The following is a 22653-nucleotide window of genomic DNA, read 5'->3' as shown; positions in this document are numbered from 1 at the left end:
AAAGTCCCTGCTGCCCCTTCCGTATGCGACGCCCACACCCAAGCTCGTGGTTTCTGTCCCGGAGGTTCCTGCGCCAGTCCCCGTGGTTCCTGCACCAGTCCCCGAGGTTCCTGCCCCAGTCCACGTGGTTTCTGTCCCTGAGGTTCCAGTCCTCGTGGTTCCTGCTCCGCCCCCTGTGGTTCCTGTGCTGGCAGTTCCTGCTCCGCCCCCCGTGGTTCCTGCTCCAGAGGTTCCTGCACCTCTGGCTCCAGTCCCCTCGGTTCCTGACCCTCTGGCTCTAGTTCCCCCAGACCCTGCTCCTGTGCCCCTGGCTCCCATGACCCCAGTCCCTGTCCCCGAGGGGCTCCCGGAATATCAGACCACCGCTCCTCCGTCCTTAGTGGAGTTGGAGGAGGAGCTCGAGTGGGATCCCTTGGAGATTTCCCTGATTGCCCCATTGCACCCCTCCATTGGGTCGCCCCAGCCACCACCCCAGCGTGGCAGATCCACGCCAGGTCCTCGGCTCTTGGTGTCCCGAGGAGGGAGAGGAGACCTGTGCAGGGGTCAGGTCCCACCCGACCAGCCCCCTGGCTTGCTCTCGGTCCCCTTGACTCTGGCTCGGCGGTCGCCTGCGGTTCCTCCAGCTTAGTGGTGGCCTGCAGTCCCCCTGGCTCTGGGTGAGCGGTCACCTGCGGGTGTCCCGTCGGAGAAGGGTCCCTGCTTTCCCTTCTCTGATGCCTCGTCGGTCGCCTGCAATTCCCCCGGCTCTGACTCATCGGTCACCTGTGCCTTCACCGGCTGTGGCTGCACCTTCGGCTGTGGCTGCACCTTCGCCTGTGACGGCTTCTCCTCACTCCTCGCCTCCTCCGTTGTCCCCTTCACCTCCCTTTTCGCCTCCTCCATCAGCTCCTCCACCTTCCTCCTCGCCCCCTTCGGTATCCCCTCCAGCTCCCGCCTTGCGGTCACCGAGGGTCCCTTTGGCTCCGGCTTTGCGGTCGCCTGCTGCCCCTGCGGTTCCACCTTTCGCCCGCCGAGGTTCCTTTCAGCTCCTGGTATCTCCCTGCCCTTTGCCCCCTGTGTTCCCTCCTCATCTGTTTGCTCCGCCTGTGTTCCCTCCTGGTCCATGTCCTCCCTTCGTTGGTTTGTCCCCTGGTGTTGTTCCTCCGTTGTCTCGTTCCTTAGTGTTCAGTTCTCTTTTCCAATCCTTGGTGCCCCTGTGTCTGTCTGCATTGTCTGTCATGTGTCGTTTGTTTTCTGAGTTGGTCTCCTTGTGTCTGCTCTGCAGGTCTGTACTGTTCCATTTGATCCGCTTGGTGCTTTTGTTTCCCCAGGTTTCGTCGTGTCCCCGGTCTTATCCTTCGCGGGGGGGGTGGGGGCCTGTCATGCCCCGCTCGTCCGATCCTCCCGCGTGCCACGCCCCCTTGTTACCTTGTGTGGAATCCCCGTGTGATCAGCTGTTTTGAATTGCTGTTATTAGTCCTATATATTGAAGTCTGCGTTTAAGTATGTATCCCCAGTCTGGTCATTAACATTTTGTGGTAGTTCTATGTTCCTGAGTGTTTTACCCTTCAATAAATCCCTCGTTCTCCAAATTCTCCATCGCCCTGCTCCTGCTTCCCCGGTCTATGCCAGGACAGGTATCATTAAAGTGAACATGAAATACTGGTTTAGATGTCACAATGCTCATATGTTATGTGTTGCAGGTACATTTCTACTAATGAAAACATAGTACATGTTTCCTTACTCTGAAGTTCATTAGCTATATTTCTGAGGGAAAAAATACAAGTATGTATTCAGTTCAGCTTGTGTGAAGCAGTTATGAAATCTCATATTTGTCGAAGCTAAAAGACATATAAAATAGGAAGCCAACAAAAATGTATAAACAGCCTTTACTGTGGACGCATCAGAAAAATTCAGGAAAATCATTCCGATACATCAACAAACATGAAGCATTCATCCACTGGGCATAATTAATCAATAGCCCATCTCGTTAAAATAAAAGACCGGTCTAAGTTGGTCACCGTGAGCAGGATAGATGTGCGTAGCCTGACCGACCGCAGCTGCGTGTTTAAATGCACAAATAAAGTATGCGTTGTTATTTGTCATTGCCAACGCCGATGACGACTTCGTGTTTTGGCACCGAGTGAGGCACAGAGCCCGTCTGCGTGCTGGCGACGCTCATGTGTCCCCGATTGCAGGTTCAGTTCTGAAACAACGGAAGCACAAACGTTATAATTAACGCCGTGATTACCGATAATTGCACTGGAGAGCGATGTCGCACGGTTAAATTCAGAGGGTACATATGACCTGTTATGCATACGTAAACTTTGCACCTCCAGAAGCGTAATATGATGAATCGGAGGCTCTCTATTTAGGCGGGAGCACACAGGACCCCCGCATGTCCTGATGTCTAGTGCTGTTTATTTCTGGCTTCTTGGGCCATTTCTATTATTATTCCATGCTCTTTCTGAGCATCTCTTTCACTGTCTGCTAACCTTTTCGAAACACCATTAAATCAAATTATTGGCGTTCCCTTGGAATGCCTTACAGCAGTTTGCAGTGGCCAACTGGAAATGTAAAAAAGTATTCCCTTAGAATTTTTTTATAGCAAATAGGTGAGAAAAGCCTTACTGTTTTCCTTTTTCACAATGACAGAGAACGGTGGACTACATAATAGACATTAATAATCCCAATTCATCTCCTTGAGCCAATTCAAAGCATTTGCAGATCACTAATGTGTTCTAATTTCAAGGGCTTCAGAGGTTTACGGTCATGTTGTGATGCTGGGTTTAACAACTTGAAAATGACATGATTTCCTTCCAGTGCATGTTCCAGAATGGCACATGTTTTGGGGACTCCTACTATTCAGACTGGAATACAATGGTAACCAAGGCTGGCCCCAAGACCAAAAGGCTGTGAAACGCTCGCAGGACTTTGCCAAGTCAGAGTTGAGTGTTTAGTAGTGAATGTGCATCTCTAGATTACTGCAAAATGACATGTAGAGAGACCTTTGCTGCATTTTCACATACATATTAAATAGGTCTGGGTTGTTTGGTATGCAGATTTGCAAATGTGCCTCTAGATGCTTAACTTAAAAAAAGAAAATTTGCAGTATGATCTTATCAGCATTTTCTTATAATCATTACCCTAACAATGTGCAATCCTTGGTCTTTCATGTCCCCAAACTGTGATTGCAACCGAAGTTTTATTAATATCTTTAATTATAGTGATGTAAAGACCGAGGAACATTGAGAACTGAAATCAGATTACATCTGTCTTTTATTTTTTTAAACAAAAGTTATCACAGTTAATGTGTCCCAAGCTCCAAATCATAATTTAAAGCAGACAGCACACAAAATTTAAAATATAAAAACAAAGAAATCATATAGTTAATCCTCTTGGAAACGAGTTCTGATTGCATGTGTTTAACAAACCCGGGCCCCCAGAACCACTCATCAGATTGTCATTGGAAGTCTATGCTCTTATGAATAAACCTTGACACACTTTCATTCTGGTGAAGTTTGTTCAAGACAGAGGAAGATATAATGAATTTTATTACAGTACATATCATTTATTGCAGTGCTCCAGTTAATCTGAACACCTTCTCACAGTGGTAGTCACATACTGTAGACTAAAAATAAACTTTTAACCAAATAAATGAATGTTTCCAGTTCTCCAGCTTGTAATTAACATTTGATCAATAAAAAATGTGCATGCTCCCTTCAGATTGGACTGAATTACTAAATGTGATTGATCATAACACATTCGAGTACAACAGAGATCTGTAATCTGAAATTCACGTAGGGCAATTTTACATGTACCACTTGTTTTGACAACAGGTAATGGTCTTATAAATCTGGTGGTTGTGCAGAAGCATCCGTTACAGAAAGTTATGTTGATTAATCACGGGGTGGGGGGCTAGCGATTACTGAGCACCTGACACTTTCATCCTGAATTTACCAAGGTTCACCCATGTGGCACCTACAAAATATCTGTGCATGTGACTGGTATGGACCAATCACCCTCAAACCCCCCTACATGTGACTGGTATGGGCCAACCACCCTCAAACCCCCTGTGCATGTGACTGGTATGGACCAATCACCCTCAAACCCCCTGTGCATGTGACTGGTATGGGCCAATCACCCTCAAACCCCCTGCTTCCCCACAAACACACAACACTACCACAATATTGGTAGGAACATGTCGCTACCATCCCAGGGCCGCCCACCCTATATGCGACATAGGGCGCCATTTGATTAGAGGGTGCAAAAGAGCGAGTGAAAAAAACTGGGAGAAATACCTGTGGCTGCATTCTGTGATATTATGGCTATTTACACTAAGTTATAATATTTCACTACTTGTAAATCAGATGCTAGCTAGCTAGTTAGCTGTCAGACACCCTTGTTACTGAAATGTTATTAGAATTAATTAATTGACAAAATCTGTCTTCTGTTGCTCTACAGGGTAGGTTGGGGGTGTTGCCTATGACACCTAAACACCCAGAGCCGACCCCTGTACTGTCCATACCCAAATTTACACCCTTGCTCAATGGGGTTTGTACAGTAATGTTTTAAAAGTATATTTAAAATCCCTTTAACTTTCTGGGGGGACAAAAACATTTTCTCTAGGGCATTCCAGAGCAGTGGAACATATATGGGAATATATTGTATACATGTAAAATGAGGTATGAGAAATGACCAAAGCAGGACTCCTGGTGATCACTCAATGCACTGCAAAGAATGCTGCAAGTCTTGCATGCAACGCCCTGACTGAGTGCTGCGATTCTGAGCACCGGTGTTACCTGTGTGGGTGTCCAAAGTTTAATTCCCGTTGCAGAACACCCAGTGTAACTGTGCCCTTGCAAATTGTGTTGTGGCACTTCCCATGTGGCACATGAGCAAGTTGCCATGCTTAACAGGACACACCGTGCATGCTGTTTATTTCAGTGCCGGATGCAAAGTACTTTATCTGCGACACTAACAAGTTACCAGTGGTCCAGTATGGAGGCATGTGACTCTCTAGGAACAAAAAGGAACTGAAATGCCTTCATTTCCCACATTGAAAGTGCTATTCCTGTGATTGCAGCCCCTGAATTAGTGTCGGCCTGCTGCACATACCCTGTTTGTGCCACCTGGGTTGTTTGCCTCTGTTTGCTTTTGCAGGAGCAATTAAGAGGCAACTTCTGTTTCACATCTCCCCTAGATTATATCAGCGGTACAGCTGAAAAAAAATGCTTTACAGGGGCTTTATTTGAATTTCTGGTTACATCAAAGGACAAACAAAGTGACTTAATATCCGTAGCACAGATGGTGAAGGCAGACTGTATTCCGAGAAAATGACTATAATACACATATTAGTCAGTATGTAATATGTGTCACGGTGTGCAAGACGAAGGACTCGAAGCCCGACGTTTGGGGAACAAAAGGGGTTTATTGAACTGAATGGAAGCAGGGAAACAAACAAGACCACGAGGAGTCAGAACGAGAAGGCTAGTAAGGGGAAGGACATGGGTAGACTGGAGGAGCAACATCAATGACCAGCCTGGGGCTGATGAGACAAATAGGTACTTAAATACAAAGACTAATGAGGGGTAACAAGCACCAGGCATGGCCACGTTAGAGAGGAAACAGGAGGATAGGACATAACATTACCCCACCCCGAAGTGTGTCCTCCAGGTGTGGAGGATCAACAGGGAAGGGGACTAATGGGACCAAATGCAAGGGCAGACACACAGGGCTAGGGACAGATGGTACAGGGCACAGCAGGACTGACAGGGTACACGGGACAGAAACCTCACAATACCAGAGGGGCCGAGCCACTGGACAGGACAGGACACATGTCGAAACAGACCAAACATGAGACAGAACAAGGCACCAGGGACAATGGCCCAGGACAGACAGAGACTGAAACAAACTGAATACACCCCATCTGGGAACACCTGACAGAAAAAACCCCAGACATGGGACAAAACACATGACATGACTAGGGGCATGGGACTGACCAAGGCAAAACAGCAGAGAGGACACCCAACAAGACACACACCAGGACAGGGCGGATACTTAGAGGAACCACAGTAACAGGGATAGAAACACAGGAGAGAACCACAGGGGACAAAGGCCAGGACAAAACCAAGGCAGGAAAGGGAATCAGGACAGGGACCAAGGTGTGACCAGAGGGAACAGGAAATTTCCAGGAAGTCTCCAGGAAGCTGGGTGGCGACCTTGGGACACGGACCCTCCTGGGCCTAATCACTGGCAAGGCAGGGTCCATCTGGACCGCAGGGCCTAAGGGCCTTAGAGGGCCAGCGGGCCCAGAGGGCACCAAGGGGTCAGCATGGCCGGAGCAGGAGGGAGCCAAGGGAACTGCAGAGAAGGGGCAGGAGGTCGCTGAGAGACATCTCCTCTCAGCCGCAGCAGGAGAGTCGTCAGAGTGGACATCAGGCAAATGAGAAATGGGGTGACCTGCACGGACAGTGTGCCCTCTTCTCCCTCTCCAGGAGAAGACTCAGCCATCTTCTCTTTGAGGCCCCAGCTGACACCGCTCACCACACCTGGACTAAGGATCAAAGGTACGGACTTCGGGCTGAGGCTGGGGCCCTCAGAGCAGGACTTAGGGCAAGGCCTAGAGGGTCCCATTATAGGTCCTTCTGTGGGGTATCTTCCACGTCAACCCAACTTGGCTTAGCGGCAACCGGGGAGTTAGGCGTCGACCTAACAGTGACCTGCAGGGGACGAGGAGACTGCAGCCCGAACACCTGGAGCAACCACTGCAGTTCTCTACGGGATGGTATGGCTGCCACGATTGCAGACATTGTTGATGTGGTCTTCCTTGGTCCTAGAGCGTGGGCAGAGCAGCCTTCATTGGACCAGGAGCCTGGAACATGGGTAGAGCAGCCCTCTCTGGGGCAGGTGCCTAGAGCACAGGCGGAGTGGCCATTACTGGGCTGGGCACTTGGAGCATTGGTGGAGTGGCCCTCTCTTGGCTGGGTGCAGCACAGGCAAGGAGGGGATCTGCTGGCACAGCAGAGGTGAGGACGGGCTCAGTGGATGTAGCAGAGGTAAGGACAGGATGAGCAAGCCCCTGTGGGCCAGACTCTGAAGAATCAGGTAGAGCGGCAGTCCCTCCTGGGTTGGGCTCTGGAGGAATGGGACTAGTGGCAGCCCCGCCTGGCTGGGCTCTGGAAGCTCAGGATGAATGGCAGCCCCTCCCGGGCCAGTCTCGGAGGCTCAGGACAAGCTGCGGCCCCTCTTGGGCTGGGCTCAGGAGGCTCAAGACAAGCAGTGGCCCCTCCTGGGCTGCACCGGGACTGGCGAGGTGGGAGCCACAGGCACAGCCAGCTTCCCCTGCTTCTTCCTCCTGTGATTGAAGATGGTGGGTGGAGCTACAGCTAGCTGTGGGGAGCCGGTAGGCTGAGATGCTTCACCCTGCGGAAAGGCGGCGGGCTGAGTGGCGTCACGTGGCAGAGAGGCAGCAGGATGAGTGCTCTCACACTCGACTATACTCCACATGTCAGTCAGTCAGCAGTGAGCCTTCTCCGCCTCCTGGGAATCCATGTCCAGGGTGAGTCTCACTAGCATGCTCCCTGTTTCCCTGAAGAGAGCCTCGCCGTGGGGATCCTCCAGACCACAGGATTACTCCTCCACTCCAGGTGAGTATCCAGGAGGGAGAAGAAGTCCTCTGCTTGAAGGCAGGGTGGCTCCTGCGGTGCTGGTAACCCCTTCAGTCCTCGGATCTGAGGCACTCAGGATATCCGGTCTGCCAGATACGGGGAGGCGAGGAAGCTGGAGCGGAGGGGCAGATTGCTGGGGTTTTTTGGGAGTCTGGTTATTCTGTCACAGTTTGTGAGACGAAGGACTCGAAGGCAGCCATTTGGGGTTTATTGAACTGAACAGGAGTAGGAAAACAAACAAGACCGTGAGGGGTCAAAATGAGAATGCTAGTACAGGCAAAGGCACAGGCAGACAGGTAGAATGATGTCAATGACCAGACTGGGGCTAATGAGACAAACAGGTATTTAAATACAAGGATTAATGGGGGGTGACAAGCAACAGGCGTGGCTCATCAGAGTCACATTAGGAAGGAGAGAGGAGGGACACGCGGACATGATGGTCAGGACGTAACAATGAGGCACGTCAGTCTTTATAAAACTCTTCATACATACACAGACTGTGCCACAACAATGTACAATGAAGCCAAATGTACTTATTTTTTGACCTGCTCTTTTCACCTGCTTTTTCATCTTTTTCACCAGTTATTGTATCGGTACGAGGTAGACTCGTCACATTAGATTCACAGATCTGTCTCTTATTCCCACAAAACAATATCAGAAAGATACATCGTTTTTCCATGAAATATAGACTGGGCAGCGGTATGTGTAAAAATCTTTGGGGAAACCTTTGGTGGGAATGAATAAATCGGGAAAAAAATCTCTCTTGTAGTTTGTACGATTCACAGTTTGGTCACATTTATTTTAGAAAAAGAAAATTGCTAAAAAAAAAAAAATAAGCTAAGACTTAACACATTTTAATTAAAAAGTGGATATTGACCATATAAATACATTTCATAAATACATCTTTTATATTTTATGACAAAAATAAACACTGTGTAAATGCACGATTTTAAGTGACATTGGGAAGAAAAATGGAACTTAGATCTGGACTATTTTCAAGTGAAATGTGAATCGTTGTGCTTTTAGTCCAAGCGAAACTTTAAAAGACGTTTATTTTCTAACCACCCACCCCCACCCCACACTGTCCCCTAGTGGTCTGTCTTTAAAATGAGAATGTCACTCTCACGTCAGACGTGGCTCCCTGTCACTGGCAGGACTGCGGCTCCGTCTGCGGCTGTACAGACTGACGCTTGGGACACAGCATCCTGGCGAAGGCTCGCCGGAAGCTGCTATGGCAGAGTGGGTACAGGAACGGGTTGATGGCAGAATTGAGCCAGAGGAGCCAGAAGGTGATCTCATACCAGTGGTGCTCCACACAGCGCCCACTACAGGCCGCCCGGATGATCATCAGCAATGTGTATGGTGCCCAACAGATCCCAAAGATGCACACGATGATTGCCAGAGACTTGGCGATCTTCTTGTCACGGGAGAGGCGCGAGTGCTGCACATTCCGGCCACCGGGGGCGTCCGCTTGGGCACCGTTGACGACGGGCACACGCGGGACTGAGGGCCTCAGTTTGTTGGAGGCCATCTTCTTCTTGAGCATGAGGGAGTTGCTGCTCAGGCAGCTGGAAGATGGCGATGGCTCATCGTCCTCGATGACGGCAGACACGGCCGCAGGCTCGCTCGACTGCACCTTGCGCGTCTTGACGAAGAAGACGGAGCCAGCATGGGCGCCATCGCGCTGGGACAAAAGCAGCTCGTTGGCACGTTCGGCCTGCTGCGCCTCGCGGCTCTTATTCCTCCGGCGGATGTTTAGGTAGATGCTCAGGTTGAAGAAGGCCACCGAGATGAAGGGCGAGAAGAACTCGAAGGTGGAGGCGCAGAGCAGGAAGTACCAGGTGTAGTAGAACTCGGCGAAACACTCGTCACTCGGAACATTGCTCTTGCCCACCACTAACTCCCAGAAGATGATGGCAGGGCCGTAGAGGAGGAATGCCAAGACCCACACGGCCACCATCTTCCCCAAGGCCAGGTTGGTCATGCCCTGCTGAGCCCTGTACGTGACCTGAGAGAGAAGAATTTCATCCAGTGAGCTGAAGACGACCACAGCTCATGCCTCTCATGCACACGTGCACATAAATATAGAATAACCAGCTTTAAAGAAATAATTCCCAACATCTCCTTTTATCCATTTATTTCCAGAGCTGCTTTTGGCCTGCATTCTACATGCTACACCTTTGGAAGAAATGTAAATGAGAATGCTAATTTATTACGAAAAGGAGTAATGTTATATAACATTTAAATAATAATAAATAAAATACCAATTACAACTCCTCAACTCAAGCACTGCACACAGGTACCCATTACCATATCTCAGGATCTGTCGCAGAATCAGCAGATAAGAGAAAGATATTCAGGATGTACAATTTAACAAGTTATGTAACATGTTTTGTAAAAATTACGCCCACTGTTATATGGCCCTAAATGAAGGAAGAAAATAATTATACATGAGCAATAAGAGGAAACCCCAAGCTAATTGGTATTGTTGACAAATTATAAATCACCCGGAATTTGATGACTTTAAGTTTATACACACACAACCACACACTGTGAAACTGAGAGTTTGCAGCATTTTGAAGGCACTAAACTGATCCCTGAAATCATGCTGAATTAATTTCTCCACATTAAGAAATGTTGTATCCCTGTTTATCAAGCAGAATGGCTTAGCGGGAGTCTCGTAAGAGGGCATGAGAGCGTGACAGTACAGCCATCATTCACCGGATGTATTCTGAGAGTAAAGGCAAGACGCATAAAAGGTTAAATCCGTGCGGGTGTCGATGCTGTGAGGTCAGACCTTGAGAAGAAAGCTCTCTGTCTGAGGGAAACCCCAGAATCACGTCACAGATCATACTATAAATGGCAGCAAATGGGAATATGAAAGCTGGGGGGGGCAGCTCTGTAAACATTGTGGACATCTGTTGTGGCTTCTGCCTCTGTGACTCTTGGCGAGGTCCATTCCAGATTCCTGGATTACCCCTCCATTGTGACCCCCCCCCCCCCCCAGCTGAAATCCCCCTCCCAGCAATCTGGATCCACCACATTCCTGGACCAAGGCACGCTCCCTCTCAATCCCGCTGAGGCCAGTGGTGTGTCGAGGCAGATAGGAGGCTCTGCACTGGTTGTGCATCAGTTTAAAATCATGTCATGCAGACATGATGTTCAATAGGACCCCTGTAGCTGGCTTGCATCACGCCTGTCTTTAATCAAAAGAAGCCCTCCTCTGGTCCTAGTTGAGGGCTCTAATTTTCCAGTAGGATTTCTGGGGGATGGGGGTCATATGATGCCAGTCCAGAGAGCCCCCTATAGCCTGATCCCCTAAAGCCGTCAAAATCCCTCCCACAACCCCAATGATCATCATAGACAGAACCTTGCAGTGGGACTGAGACAGTCCTGCAGGCCCCCATTTGCAAGAGAAGGGGAGGCTTTTAGGCAAATATTTTGCAGACATTCTTCCCCTTGAGTGCCCCCCCCCCCCCCATTTTATCACAGACGACACTTCATTTCAACGGCACAGACCCGAAGATCAAAGGCTACCCCAGCGTGCATTACCGGCACGGGCTGCTCCGATTGGCTTGATTATTCCGATTTATTGGAATATAATGCTTTGAAAGGGGAGTATTGTTGTCCTTACAGGGCAGCATATAAATCAAGGCGACGGGTGCAAGGGAATGGACAGTTACGCAACCACAATGATACACTGCTGAGTAATCCCATCACATTTACTGCTCTTTTATAATGTGAGGCCTATGAATTCACGGCTAATAATCTCACACATCTCATTAGTTACATGCACGTTATGAATTCTCCTAAAATATCACATATTAAGTATGTATAAGACTGCAGGATTGCTGACAGGTACTGGTCATTTGTTCTTGAATAATCGTCTACGGTAAAATGACAGCGACAGACCTATCAGCTATTAACACGGGACCATAGAAGGCATGTCAACTCTTTCCACCCCTTGCTTTGAGAATCAGCCTGCTGTCATCGCATCTTGAGAAAGGTGAAAAGCAGATAAGCTGCGTTAGCAGACCTGGAATAAGGCCATGGCTGGATAATCACACAGGAGCGAGTTCATTATTGCGGCCTGATTCCGCCACCGCGTCTCAGCAGAGAACAACAGCAGAGGCTTGATTGTTTTGTAATGCAAAGTGGGAAGACGGAGTCCTGCTGTTCACTTCGAGCGGGATGCAGGATGCCGGAGTCTCCGCGGGCTGCGTCACAGCTGCCTGAGAGCCCCCGGCTGTCTCTGACGTGGCGCTGACTCACACTGGTTCAAGCTGACTCAGTGTCATCAAGTCATGTGACCTCTGGGTAGCTACAAGTGTCACATAAATGGCATTAATGGGGGCATCTAAGAGATCAAATGGAACAGGAGGCAGGATCTAAGGAAGCACAGGGTATGAGGCCAGGTGTCCACTGGGTAGGGGCCCCATTAGGGGCTATTCAGGGTTATAGCTTCGGGTCCAGGCAACAATCAGGGCCCCATGGCACCTGAGCGTCCATACTGATGTCAGTCAAGGATCCCCGATAAGATAATCCAAGCCTAGGCAGTCACACTACGGACAACCCAGGCGGCTCTCCTGGGAGAGAGAAGCACGCCTGAACGCTTCCCCCAGAGCTGCATTTTGAAGTGATACCTGTCCAGGACCCAAGAAGACATCCTTTTATTTTGACCCCAGTTTCTAACCAAACAGGGCTGCCTCGAGAGCATGATTCACACGAGTCCTGCACTGACGGCCACATCCGGGGTGGGGGGGGCAGAGGGGGATTAACCTGAGCAGATGGCTATATCAGACATACCCAGTCACAGTATGCTTGGTGGGTAGACAAGGGGAATGGCAGAGACTTGGGGGGAGATGGCAGGAGTATCATGTGACCAGGACCCCCCCCAGAAAAAAAGAATATCCTTATCGAAGCAGTATAAAATAAAATTTCCCCATGAAATATCATTTAGTTTATACAGGCTTTTGAGGTGTGTTGGGGTGGAGTAGGGAGTGTGGAGGCAGGAAGGAAGAAATTGAATAATCAACTGATTGATTGTGATGGAATTTGCTTTCGCCAAAAAGGTTACAGTCTGCCTGTGGAGGCTCGTCAATGGGACAGACACATTTGCCCGTCTGAGAAACTCCTCAATGCACTACGGAACAAAACAAATGGCCTGCCTGCTTCCTGGCAGACACGCGGCTTTGTTTCAGCAGACATCATTGATTTGGCTTTTTTCTTTTTAGATCCCTATGTGCCTGGAGAAGAGAAAGCCAATCAAATTCCTATGCTGTCTGATTAGGAACTGTGTCTGTGTGCACTGGCAAACCCACCTTCATCCATCAGCATTAAACTCCCAGCTTGTTCCTAGGCACACGCAACATAACCAGTGAATTTAAGGCACAGAGTTATACAGAGGCTTTCTTTTAAATCCCAGTGTGAATAGAAAAATCATTAAAAATCAAGTCTTTAATATATTAAATATGTATAGCAATAGAAAAAAATGCATTTTCACCCTGCTGTAAAAAATTCCTGTTTGTATTACCCAGCATGTCTTTTCGGAATGGATATGTACTCACAGAAAAATGCAAATGCAAATGTAATTTGGCATATTTCAGTTTTTAATTATTATTATTTTTTTTTACAATTTAATGTTTCATTAGCATCTTTGGTGGTTTTTCACAGTTTCATTTAAGACTGCTCGCTAATTTAATTTCAGCACATATCACCCTTAGCACTTTCTCTGAGCTTGTATTTTTTAATTTTTTTACAGTCTCTCTCTCCTGTGTATTCCTTTTCCAGGCCAGGGCTCTGTCACATATCATAAAAACAAAGATCACATGACCAGGTCACATGTTCCTGTATGGAAGACGTGGGGTTGATTCACTTGCCGACACCATTTTGGGCACAGGTGCTCTGCACATTGAACTCATCCCCCTCTGCCACCCTCTCATTTCAAGTCGGTCCTGTACCACAGCCCAAACCGTGGCTTCTGAAGAGTCCAGACCGGGCTGAATTCCAAGTTAACAAGCGGCACCCTGCTCGCTGTTAAATTACAGAGGCTCTGTGAATAAAGCATGGCTGGCAGACTCATTAGAACAGTGATTTTCGCTAACTTGAATGGCAAGCATTACGGGATCTCAGACATGGGTTATTCTGACTTGGCCTGGTGTGCATAGTCTTGCCCCTCTGCATTATGGGCCTGGTCTGTCCGGCATCATGGCTGATGCGGACTTGGCCCAGCCAGGCCCTCAAAGCACATTATGGTTCAGACAAAAAAAATCTGTGTTTGGCTGCAGTTCTATGGCGTTGCCAGAAGGGCCTCCACCATCTACAACATTTGATCAGATTTTGTTTCTTAATAAACAGACCACATAGAAGCTATTCCCCAGACCCAGGACTGGTGTTGAAGTCGAATTCCCGGTAGCTGAATATTTCCTTGTTGGTTCAGCAACTCTTAATCTGAGCTCCACAGAGAGTAATAATGTGAAACTGATCTCTCCTGGGCCAGGGATCCTGCTGCCCGCTAGCTTGGAGGGCTGGGGGGTGGCCCATTTTCCATAGAACATTCTAGAATAATTTCTGACAAGGTGAGAATTACATTCTAAGCTTAACTGCCCCAGTGGCTTAGGGCAACAACCTGCTCTGCCAATCGAATGGTAATCACGGATGTATCGCTTACATTTATTGTCCAGCTACACTTTTGGACACGCAACAATGGCACTGAGGTGAGCCCCACGCAATATGCATCGACATCATCCCTTTAATAGCTGAGGGCTATCCCTTTAATCAGTTTGTTTACCTAGGGCAAAAAATAGTCCCTAAGGACTATAGATGGTAAATGAAGGAAATCGTTAACTAACGCGCAGGAAAAAATATGACGATGCGCTTGTATGGATTTTCAATTCAAGGCAATTCATGTGTTTGTGTGCTAATGAAATGCATTAATATTTCCTATCAAATTAAAAACCTTTTTCTCTTTTGTTGGCTGCCATAATGCTGGGTGAGACACATCGGCTGCCAAGCTGCATCACTCCCTCAATATCTCTGCAAGTTCCCTTCCCGGAATTAGAGCGGATTCCTCTTTCGCTAGGGGGACACAGCCGAGGTCGATTCGCAATCGCCTGGCACGAAAGCATTACCTTACACAAACATGCCGCGTCAAGCAAAGATGTGGTATGCGCCTTACTCAGCTGACATGTTTGTTTTTCTTCATGGAGCTTTCTGGCAACATTCCTGCTCAGGGTCCGTTTATGTTTGCATGCGTCTCAGCTGAACGGTGAAGCTGCTGTTTTTTGTCACAGCAGTAAAAGCGACATTACAAAGGTGACTTTAATGCCTGGATTTACAGGTTCCGTTCTGTTGGTCATCAGTCAGCAGGAGCGGGTTTGTTGTTTAATATTTAGTTAATTTAGTATTTAATGTAGTGACAGTTTGTGGCCAATAGGGGGCCCTGTACCTTGAGGGGCCCATGTGTGGTGTGAGTGGTGGTTAACACTGCTACTGTCAGTAAGAAAACATGGTCCCACGCATATGCCGTACACTCAATCCGTACAACTCATCTAATTAATTTCAGCCATAACATTATTTTCCATTAGGTTTATGAAAGGGAGAGTATAACAGAGAATCACAGCCTTTCATTTCACCAGAAGGTTCCTTTCAAATTTGGGCCAGAAGAAGTATGTAAGTCTTCTTCATTTATGTGTTTAACTTTTTAAAAGATTTCTCCATGATATTTAATCATATTAAAAGACAGCCCCCCCCCAACCTTTTCCACTTCCGAATTTCCTAAGGCTCCCTGCTATTTCACCATGGGAACGTTTCCTTCAAACTAATGCCAGAAGTTTATGTAACAGTCTTTATTTATGAATTTAATGCTTTAAAATCTTTTTCCATGGTGATATTTAATTATATTAAATTCCAAGTTTCCTATCACTCCCTGCTGTTACAAAAAGACATGGTGCCATCTAGATGATGATGATGATGTGGCCTTTGACAGATGCATGGATCATCCAGCTGTGATGCTCACTCTGTCATATGAACACCAATGACATAAATGGCATCACACATGTGTCTATTGGTAGCACGAGATGATCCTGTTTTCTTGTAACTCATTCTCCATTGCTGCCCCGTGACACCATGTCCACCATCTGTCATCGTTTACCGCACAGCGCGAAAGAACGATTACTCCAGCGTCAGTACGGTCTCAAACAGGGGCCTGTTTGCGGTTGAGCCCTCCAAGTCCACAGGCAGCCGTTTATCGCGGGATTTTTAGCTTTGGAACAAGGATTAGCGCATCCTGGAAGTGTATCAACAGCGACATCGTCGCAGTACCCATCAACGTGAAGGTGCCATTGCTCTACAATGGTGTAGGCTCAGCCATGGCCGCAAACATGACTCACTGCTAATTGACACAAGTTTGCGTCTCGCTTGTCCAGGAAGTGTAGACGGTGGCAGAAGGAAACACCTGAATCGAGTTACTAAAATGTGATCTTGCCCAGAAACGGCAAGGTGTTCGAAGAAGTTAACACCAAGCATGGGCCATTTAGAAATCTAACCTGTCACACCAATGGAATGAGTACGTCAATTACACTCTTTGCAGCACAAATTGACTCCCCTCTCCCTATACTTAGATATAGTGAATTATAAAGAGGTTCACGCACAGAACCCCGCAGCCGATACAGAACACATTCTCAAAAGTAAGTTGGAATGCGGTGATAGAAATGCAAATGACATTTATTTCGATGAATCACGCGTACGGCGAGATTTCAGCAGTTTTCCCAATGCCAGTGATTAGAAAGACGAACATACAGCCTATATCGCCCCCCCCCCCCCATTACCACAGGCTTTAATCAAACACAGCTGTGACGTAACGGAAGCCTCACTCACAGCCCGTGTCACGGACAGGAAGCGATCGTAGCTGATGAGGACGATGTTGAACACGGAGGCTGTGCACAGCAGGTAGTCGATCACCAGCCACAGCTTGCAGAGACCCCGTCCGAACATCCAGCGTCCTGTCAGGATGTACGGGATGTAGACAGGGATGCAGAAAGCACCTGGGAGGAGAGAGGAGGACAAACAAAGCTTGGATGAAGCCCAATTGGACGCGTCGTGCCACAGCTTTGTGTGAGTGGCTGGGCAGGAAACAGCTTCAGAATCAACGAATCAATCAATGTGTTGTCAGTTACTGGGTACAAGATTCAGCCTGTGACAACTCAGGGCAGTTATTTGTCAAACTCCTTCCCTTGCTGCCATCCACAAATGCAGGGGCGCAACTTGAAATTCTGGCCCCCTTGATAAAATGTCAGCTAGACAGTAGAATTTGTCAAGCAGAAGGAGGCTCCCCATGGTAAAATATGGGGCCCCTGTAAAGTGCTGGGTCTCATGAATCTGCCTGGGTATCCATGCTCCTCCTGTGCCCCCAGCTCACTGTTCACCCCACGGTGGTTCCCCCAGCCTGACGCATGGAAATCCCGTCATGTAAAGGTGTGAACCAAGAGGTCGATCCTGCCTGCTTACCGGAGAAAGTACAGGTCAATTAGCGAAATGGCGCTCACCGATTGTGTTACGGATGCTGCGAAGATGAAAATCCTAGCATCTTATCTGCCTTAAAAGTAGAAACTATTTAACATCACAAAGCACCTACTGAAGTGATCAGCACAGCAGGGTGGAAATGACTTTCATGCAATTATGCAAACATGGAAGAGGACAGTATGCTTCCTTATCAGAGGAAGAGGAACAGTATGTAACAATAACTTGTGCACTGAGAGAAGTACACAGTCTTGAAGGGAGTCAGACATTTCCAATTTTAGTCTTGACATTCAATGAAGCGGCAGCCATTGTGGTGAAGGATCCATACTTAGAGAGAGGTGATCTCTGAATTTATTACCTGGCTTTGTGGGCTCTCTCAGATGAGATACTCAGGGTAAACTGTGACTAAACTCTGTGGTCGTCTTGTTAAATCCTCCAAGTGCTTTACTGTTCACCTTTATTTTGCCCCAAATTTATGGTATTGACAGTGTTACATATAACAGGAGGTAGGGTTCCAGTCAGCTAATATGTTACCATGGTGACTGATCATCAACCCTATGCCAACAGACAGCTGAAGTAATGGAGCCCAGCTGACCACGACTGGTCTAATTATCTTGTTATGGTTATACACGGTCAGCTGGGCAGCTCCTCCAGCACTGGGAGTCGGCGGTGAGCTGGCAATGAGTTGTGTACAGGAGAATGAAGTGGTTATCATTCTTTTGTTTTCGGATTATTCCTATTTAAGGCTTTTGCACCTTTTTCAGAAATACTTTCAGTGCCTTTTTCAGAAGATCCAATAATACTCTTTTTATTTTAGCCCGTCTGAACCCGGCCGACCTTCTCAAGCCCCTATCATGTGACCGATGTCTAACTCTCAACTTACCACAACACATACAATTTCCCTGCCTAGCTACTGGGACCAGGGGCATAGGCAGAAATTCTAGGTCCCCTGACAAAATGTCACCTGAGCCCCCCAGCCCCCCCCCCACCCAATTTTATGTATAATTTTAGATATTCAAGGTAGTAACACTGGAAGTAGGGTTACTGAGGCTGCTTCAGCGTGGTCTATTTCTTGTCGGTTATGTTAATTATCCCGCAGTGGCTCAGAGGAAACTTCATGATCATTTCTCCAAAATGTTAACTAATGTTAGCTGTTTATATCTACAAATGATACAGAAGAACTTAATCAAAGTCTATTGGTCCTTCTGACTTCCAGCACCCTAAGCTCAGAGCGTCTTCCCATGCCTATGATTCAAAGACTCCTATAAAGTGCTGCGTCCCCTCAATCTGCCAGGGCATCCATGTCCCTCTGACACCCCCATAACTGGGACCCATACAAGCATAGATTCCTGTCCCCTGGCCAGTGTCTTACCCCAAGTGCATTATTTACTGAATTCATTTGTTAGAAAATGTCACTAATCCATATTATACAGCATCCTAAAAGGCAAGAACAGACGATCTACTAATCAGTTTAAGTCGGTCCACTGATGTATTCTTGGGTAACGTGTGAACTCTTAAGTGGTATGATGAATTACTGCTGCCTTTTTCGAGAGGTGAATCGAATACCCCAATGACTGCAAACACAGAGGCTGGTTGTTATTTTGACAGAAATTACAAATGCCAGAAAGGGCAGAAAGACCATGCTTTTGGCCCTGAATGCTCATCCGAGTGTTATAGTACATTTATCTATATTTTGATCATTTTTCTTATTGGTGTAAAATGTAACTAGCATTTGACAAAACATCAGACATTGTTTACCAAAGCTGTTACTGAACACAGTCTTATTGTGTATGTTGGGACTATTACTGAAAAGTGATTGTAATGATTATTATTCTGACTGGCAAATGGGATTTTACTATTCAAATGGTTATTGAAATTTATATATATATAAATATAATATATATATATATATATATATATATATATATATATATATATATATACACATACAGACACACACATACAAATATATACACATATATATGTATGTATGACAAACTATTTATATAATATATTTGTCTGTATGTGTATATATATATATATGTGTGTGTGTGTGTGTGTGTGTGTGTGTGTGTGTTAAAATTGTGCGTCATTTGTACATTTTGCAGGCACAGTCTTCAATATATTGGTTTCATTACAAATTAATTTGGTCATAACCTCGTCAATTAGGGAGCAGTGAGGAGAAGAAAACAAGTATGATATGTTCTTAACCAACCGGCAAAATTATTAAACCAATGAACAAATAAAAAAAGACACGCACACACGCTTTATGGTTTACAAGGTGAGGGCGGGAAGATGGAGGTCCGAGGCGTGACCACGGGGAGCTGACAGCAAGACCGGGATACTTAGCTGAGGTCAAATCTCAGTTCACAGACGATTTAGCTCTTGGAATACTGTCGGGAAACCGAAGCGACATCGAATCAAGGGACTGTGGACCGACGGCAAGCTGGGCTCAGTGTGGAAAAGGGAGGAAGACGAGCGATGGACGGAGGACAAACCCGATTTAGCAGAGAATTCAAAACAGGTCTGGGTGAAAGCACTAGAAGCAATAACAGCGTGCTTTAACCAACTGAATCGTTATAGTCGACCGACTCTCTTTGGTGAACCCTTCCTCCAATTCAACTACGTAAAATACACAAAGTCACATCTAAAATATATAGCCTATGCAAAATCTACTGATCTGCAACAAGTAATCTCATCAAGTCGATTAAGGTGAAGGACAGTGAAAAGAGCAGTGGTACTGGTAGCCTAATGTCAGCCTATAAAAGTGGGGTTATCCTGTATATTAAAGACATCGCTGAGAAATGGGTCTCATTTCCACCCTTAGAGCTAAGTCAAATTGGTTTCCATTTCATATAAATGTATCTTAAGGCTATTATCCTGACCCGAGATGCACCACCACACATCTCCCCGGCCGGCTGCTTGGCTGCTCATTCAGCCCGCTGTACCCGCTGTGGGATCTGGGTCCTCGCTGACTGAGAGCGACGCCGGGGTCGGTGCTCAGAAAACATTTCTTTTTCAAACCGAAAACTACATGACATAATCTTCCTCCACAACAGGGCGACTTTGTACTATCATACGGAGAAACCGGTGAGTCAGTGTCACTTAAAAGACAAACGCGTATTCCCATTAATGACTAATTTGGCAAATTAGTTATTAACAAAATGAAACGCTGGAGCATCAGAGGATCCGAGCGACAAAGGAAGTCAACAGTAAGTGAAACTGGTTCTTTAAATGCAAATTTACTTAACAGGTCTGGAAACTTGTTTTCATCTCTTGCATACTGAATTAAGGGCATCGATCGACAGGGCCAACAGATCAAACTTTATTTCAGACATGAAAGTCACTAATTCGGCTACTAGCATTTTAGTTATGCGACTTAATTATATAATCTAGAAATTAATATTACTGGAAAAGGTCGAGGTGTTTAGGGGGATCGTTAAATAGACAAGTATACTTACCTACGAGGAAATCTGATATCGCCAGGTTCAAGAAGAAATAGTTGCTCTGATTTCTAAGACTTTTGTCCACCACAAATGCAAAGATGACCAGCGCATTCCCAACTACAACTACAACCACAAGAGTTACCATTAACACAGCCAGGATCACCATGATATAGCCTGAAAATGAGGCGCCAGTCCCATGGAAGCTCGCAGAATCGTCACCGGTGAAATTAAAGCTTGAATTAATTTCAGGGATGCCAGCTCCCATAGTCTCCCACGAGTGGTATCGGTATTACTGGGAAGTAGAAATGTAGAGTAAAGATGATGCGCTCGTGTCATCCATGGCTAAGCGCGGTGGAGAGCCGCACCAATCTCAGATGTTCAGATCGTGCTCCGCGCAGCAGCCTGGGTTGATGCGCAGCTGTTCCACACGGACCGGACCCACAGGCTCCTCCTAAAAGTTGGCCAGGTGTCCAAGCGCTGCGGGACGAAACGACCTGCTGCGAAGCGGGGACACCCCTCATGTGGCATCGCAGCGGATCGACGAGGCGACTGCAAGGCACATTTTTTTTGAATGATTATTAAATATAAAAAGCGATTATAAACGTCTTCCCGCGCTTGATGGCAATCCTACCCTTTTCCGCCGGCTGAGGCACTATCTCCTGCTGAAGTGAGCATATCTCCCATGATAAACGGGAATTAAGGCGCGTTTGTGAAAGCGCGACCTTGCTCATGGCACTGCCGGGGGGCAAATCCTCGTTTTCTCTTGGGAGCGAACGAAGGTGACGTTAATGCACTATGCTGTGAAAATGGTAGACGAATACACGGGCACTCTGCAGTTTATCTGGACCTTTCGTTTAGTTGTCAGCAATTGCTTATCTCATGCCCAATGTCTTCATTTAATGAGCATGTTATTAACATATTTCTGACCAATATGTCCATCTCTACTTTTCAAGGTTATTTTGTATATAGCCTACATTAGAATGAATCCAGGTCACAATATGCTGGTTACTCGTGGTGCCTAAAGATTGAAAGATTGTAAGTTAAAATAACTCTTCTGGGTCCAGTATTTAACTCGATAGGTTTTGTCTTTACATTATTTTACAAATATTTTACTTTTTGTTTGACGATGCAGTTGCTCATAAATCCCTCAATAGCCAATTATTGCGCATTACAGATTGGGCTCTAATACTGTCGTTCGTAATTTGTTATTCTCAGTGCGATAGCAACGTTATATAATGAAACTCCGTCCTAACGGTGATGTTTTAACTCAAATCAAATAAGGTGAAGCACTTATGAATAAGTAATTTCTGAGAAATATGGGAATATATATGAATCTGTGTGTGTTCTCTGTGTGACCCTTGGAGTCAAATAGATTTCCTTTCTTATTTATAAATTCATACAATTTCTTCACATGAGACGCACCGTTTCGCAAGTGCTATATATGTTCGCCTTCCCTTCACTTCGTTACCGTAACGGTCCCCTTTTAACCCTCTTATTTTGAACTGTTAGGTAAAGCTGAATCTTCAGATAGCGCAGTTACGACTTAAATAACATCGCGCTCTCATCGGAGGTATCCATCTACTCCAAGCGATGAGCCGGAGTGCTGTGATGATTTTCTGCAGCGGCATTTTTTCCCTAAAAACCCACTTAGAACAATAACAATACACCCAATTATCTACTTTAATAATTATACAAATCTATGCTATGAGTGCGTTTTTGTTATGACTCCATGTTTCCCACAGTTCCCAGACGACTACAAATAACATAAACTTACTGTCATTTAATCAGAAGGATTAATATGGATGAAGTTAGTGTGCATTTCCTTGGTTTCAGTGGCACCACTGTTGTCATATCACTGGACTGAAAACAGATGTCACCATAGCTTCTGTCCCATTAAGGCTGCTAAAATGCAGTCATGACACCAGTCTAAAAAATTTGTCTGTTCTTGGTCTTAGCCCCTGTGTAATGGAATGACCTTCCCAGTCTCTCAACAGAATACAAAATCTCTCATTCTCTTCAAAAAATTATTCAGCAAAAAT

At 46.4% G+C, this 22653-nt stretch overlaps 1 protein-coding gene across 2 annotated transcripts; it reads right to left on the bottom strand.

Moving 5' to 3' along the window:
• Window positions 1–3240: 3240 nt before the first annotated feature.
• LOC111851665 (histamine H3 receptor) lies at window positions 3241–21361 on the bottom strand. 2 transcript variants are annotated; one of them, XM_023826774.2, is made up of 4 exons: window positions 21246–21361; window positions 20630–21163; window positions 16527–16693; window positions 3241–9657 (listed from the first exon to the last, which is right to left on the bottom strand). In XM_023826774.2, exons 2-4 carry the CDS (start codon window positions 20877–20879, stop codon window positions 8794–8796), a joined length of 1281 nt encoding a protein of 426 aa, XP_023682542.1. In that variant the 5' UTR covers window positions 20880–21163; window positions 21246–21361; the 3' UTR covers window positions 3241–8793. The 2 variants fall into 2 exon arrangements, with proteins under 2 accessions (XP_023682542.1, XP_023682541.1); XM_023826773.2 differs by having other exon boundaries at window positions 20630–21355.
• Between the last annotated feature and the right edge of the window lie 1292 nt (window positions 21362–22653).

Source organism: Paramormyrops kingsleyae, chromosome 1, assembly GCF_048594095.1.
Source record: "Paramormyrops kingsleyae isolate MSU_618 chromosome 1, PKINGS_0.4, whole genome shotgun sequence".
In the NCBI taxonomy this organism is placed as follows: domain Eukaryota; kingdom Metazoa; phylum Chordata; class Actinopteri; order Osteoglossiformes; family Mormyridae; genus Paramormyrops; species Paramormyrops kingsleyae.
The sequence above is the reverse complement of the archived record's forward strand: the minus strand, read 5'-3'. Positions and strand labels throughout refer to the sequence as shown.

Coding starts and splice junctions, on each gene's coding strand:
- LOC111851665 (XM_023826774.2), bottom strand. CDS start 20,879: ATGGGAGCTGGCATCCCTGAAATTAATTCAAGCTTTAATTTCACCGGT. Junction 16,694..20,629: donor GATATCAGATTTCCTCGTAG/GTAAGTATACTT, acceptor CTCTCCTCCCAG/GTGCTTTCTGCATCCCTGTC. Junction 9,658..16,526: donor TCCTGTCCGTGACACGGGCT/GTGAGTGAGGCT, acceptor CTTCTCTCTCAG/GTCACGTACAGGGCTCAGCA.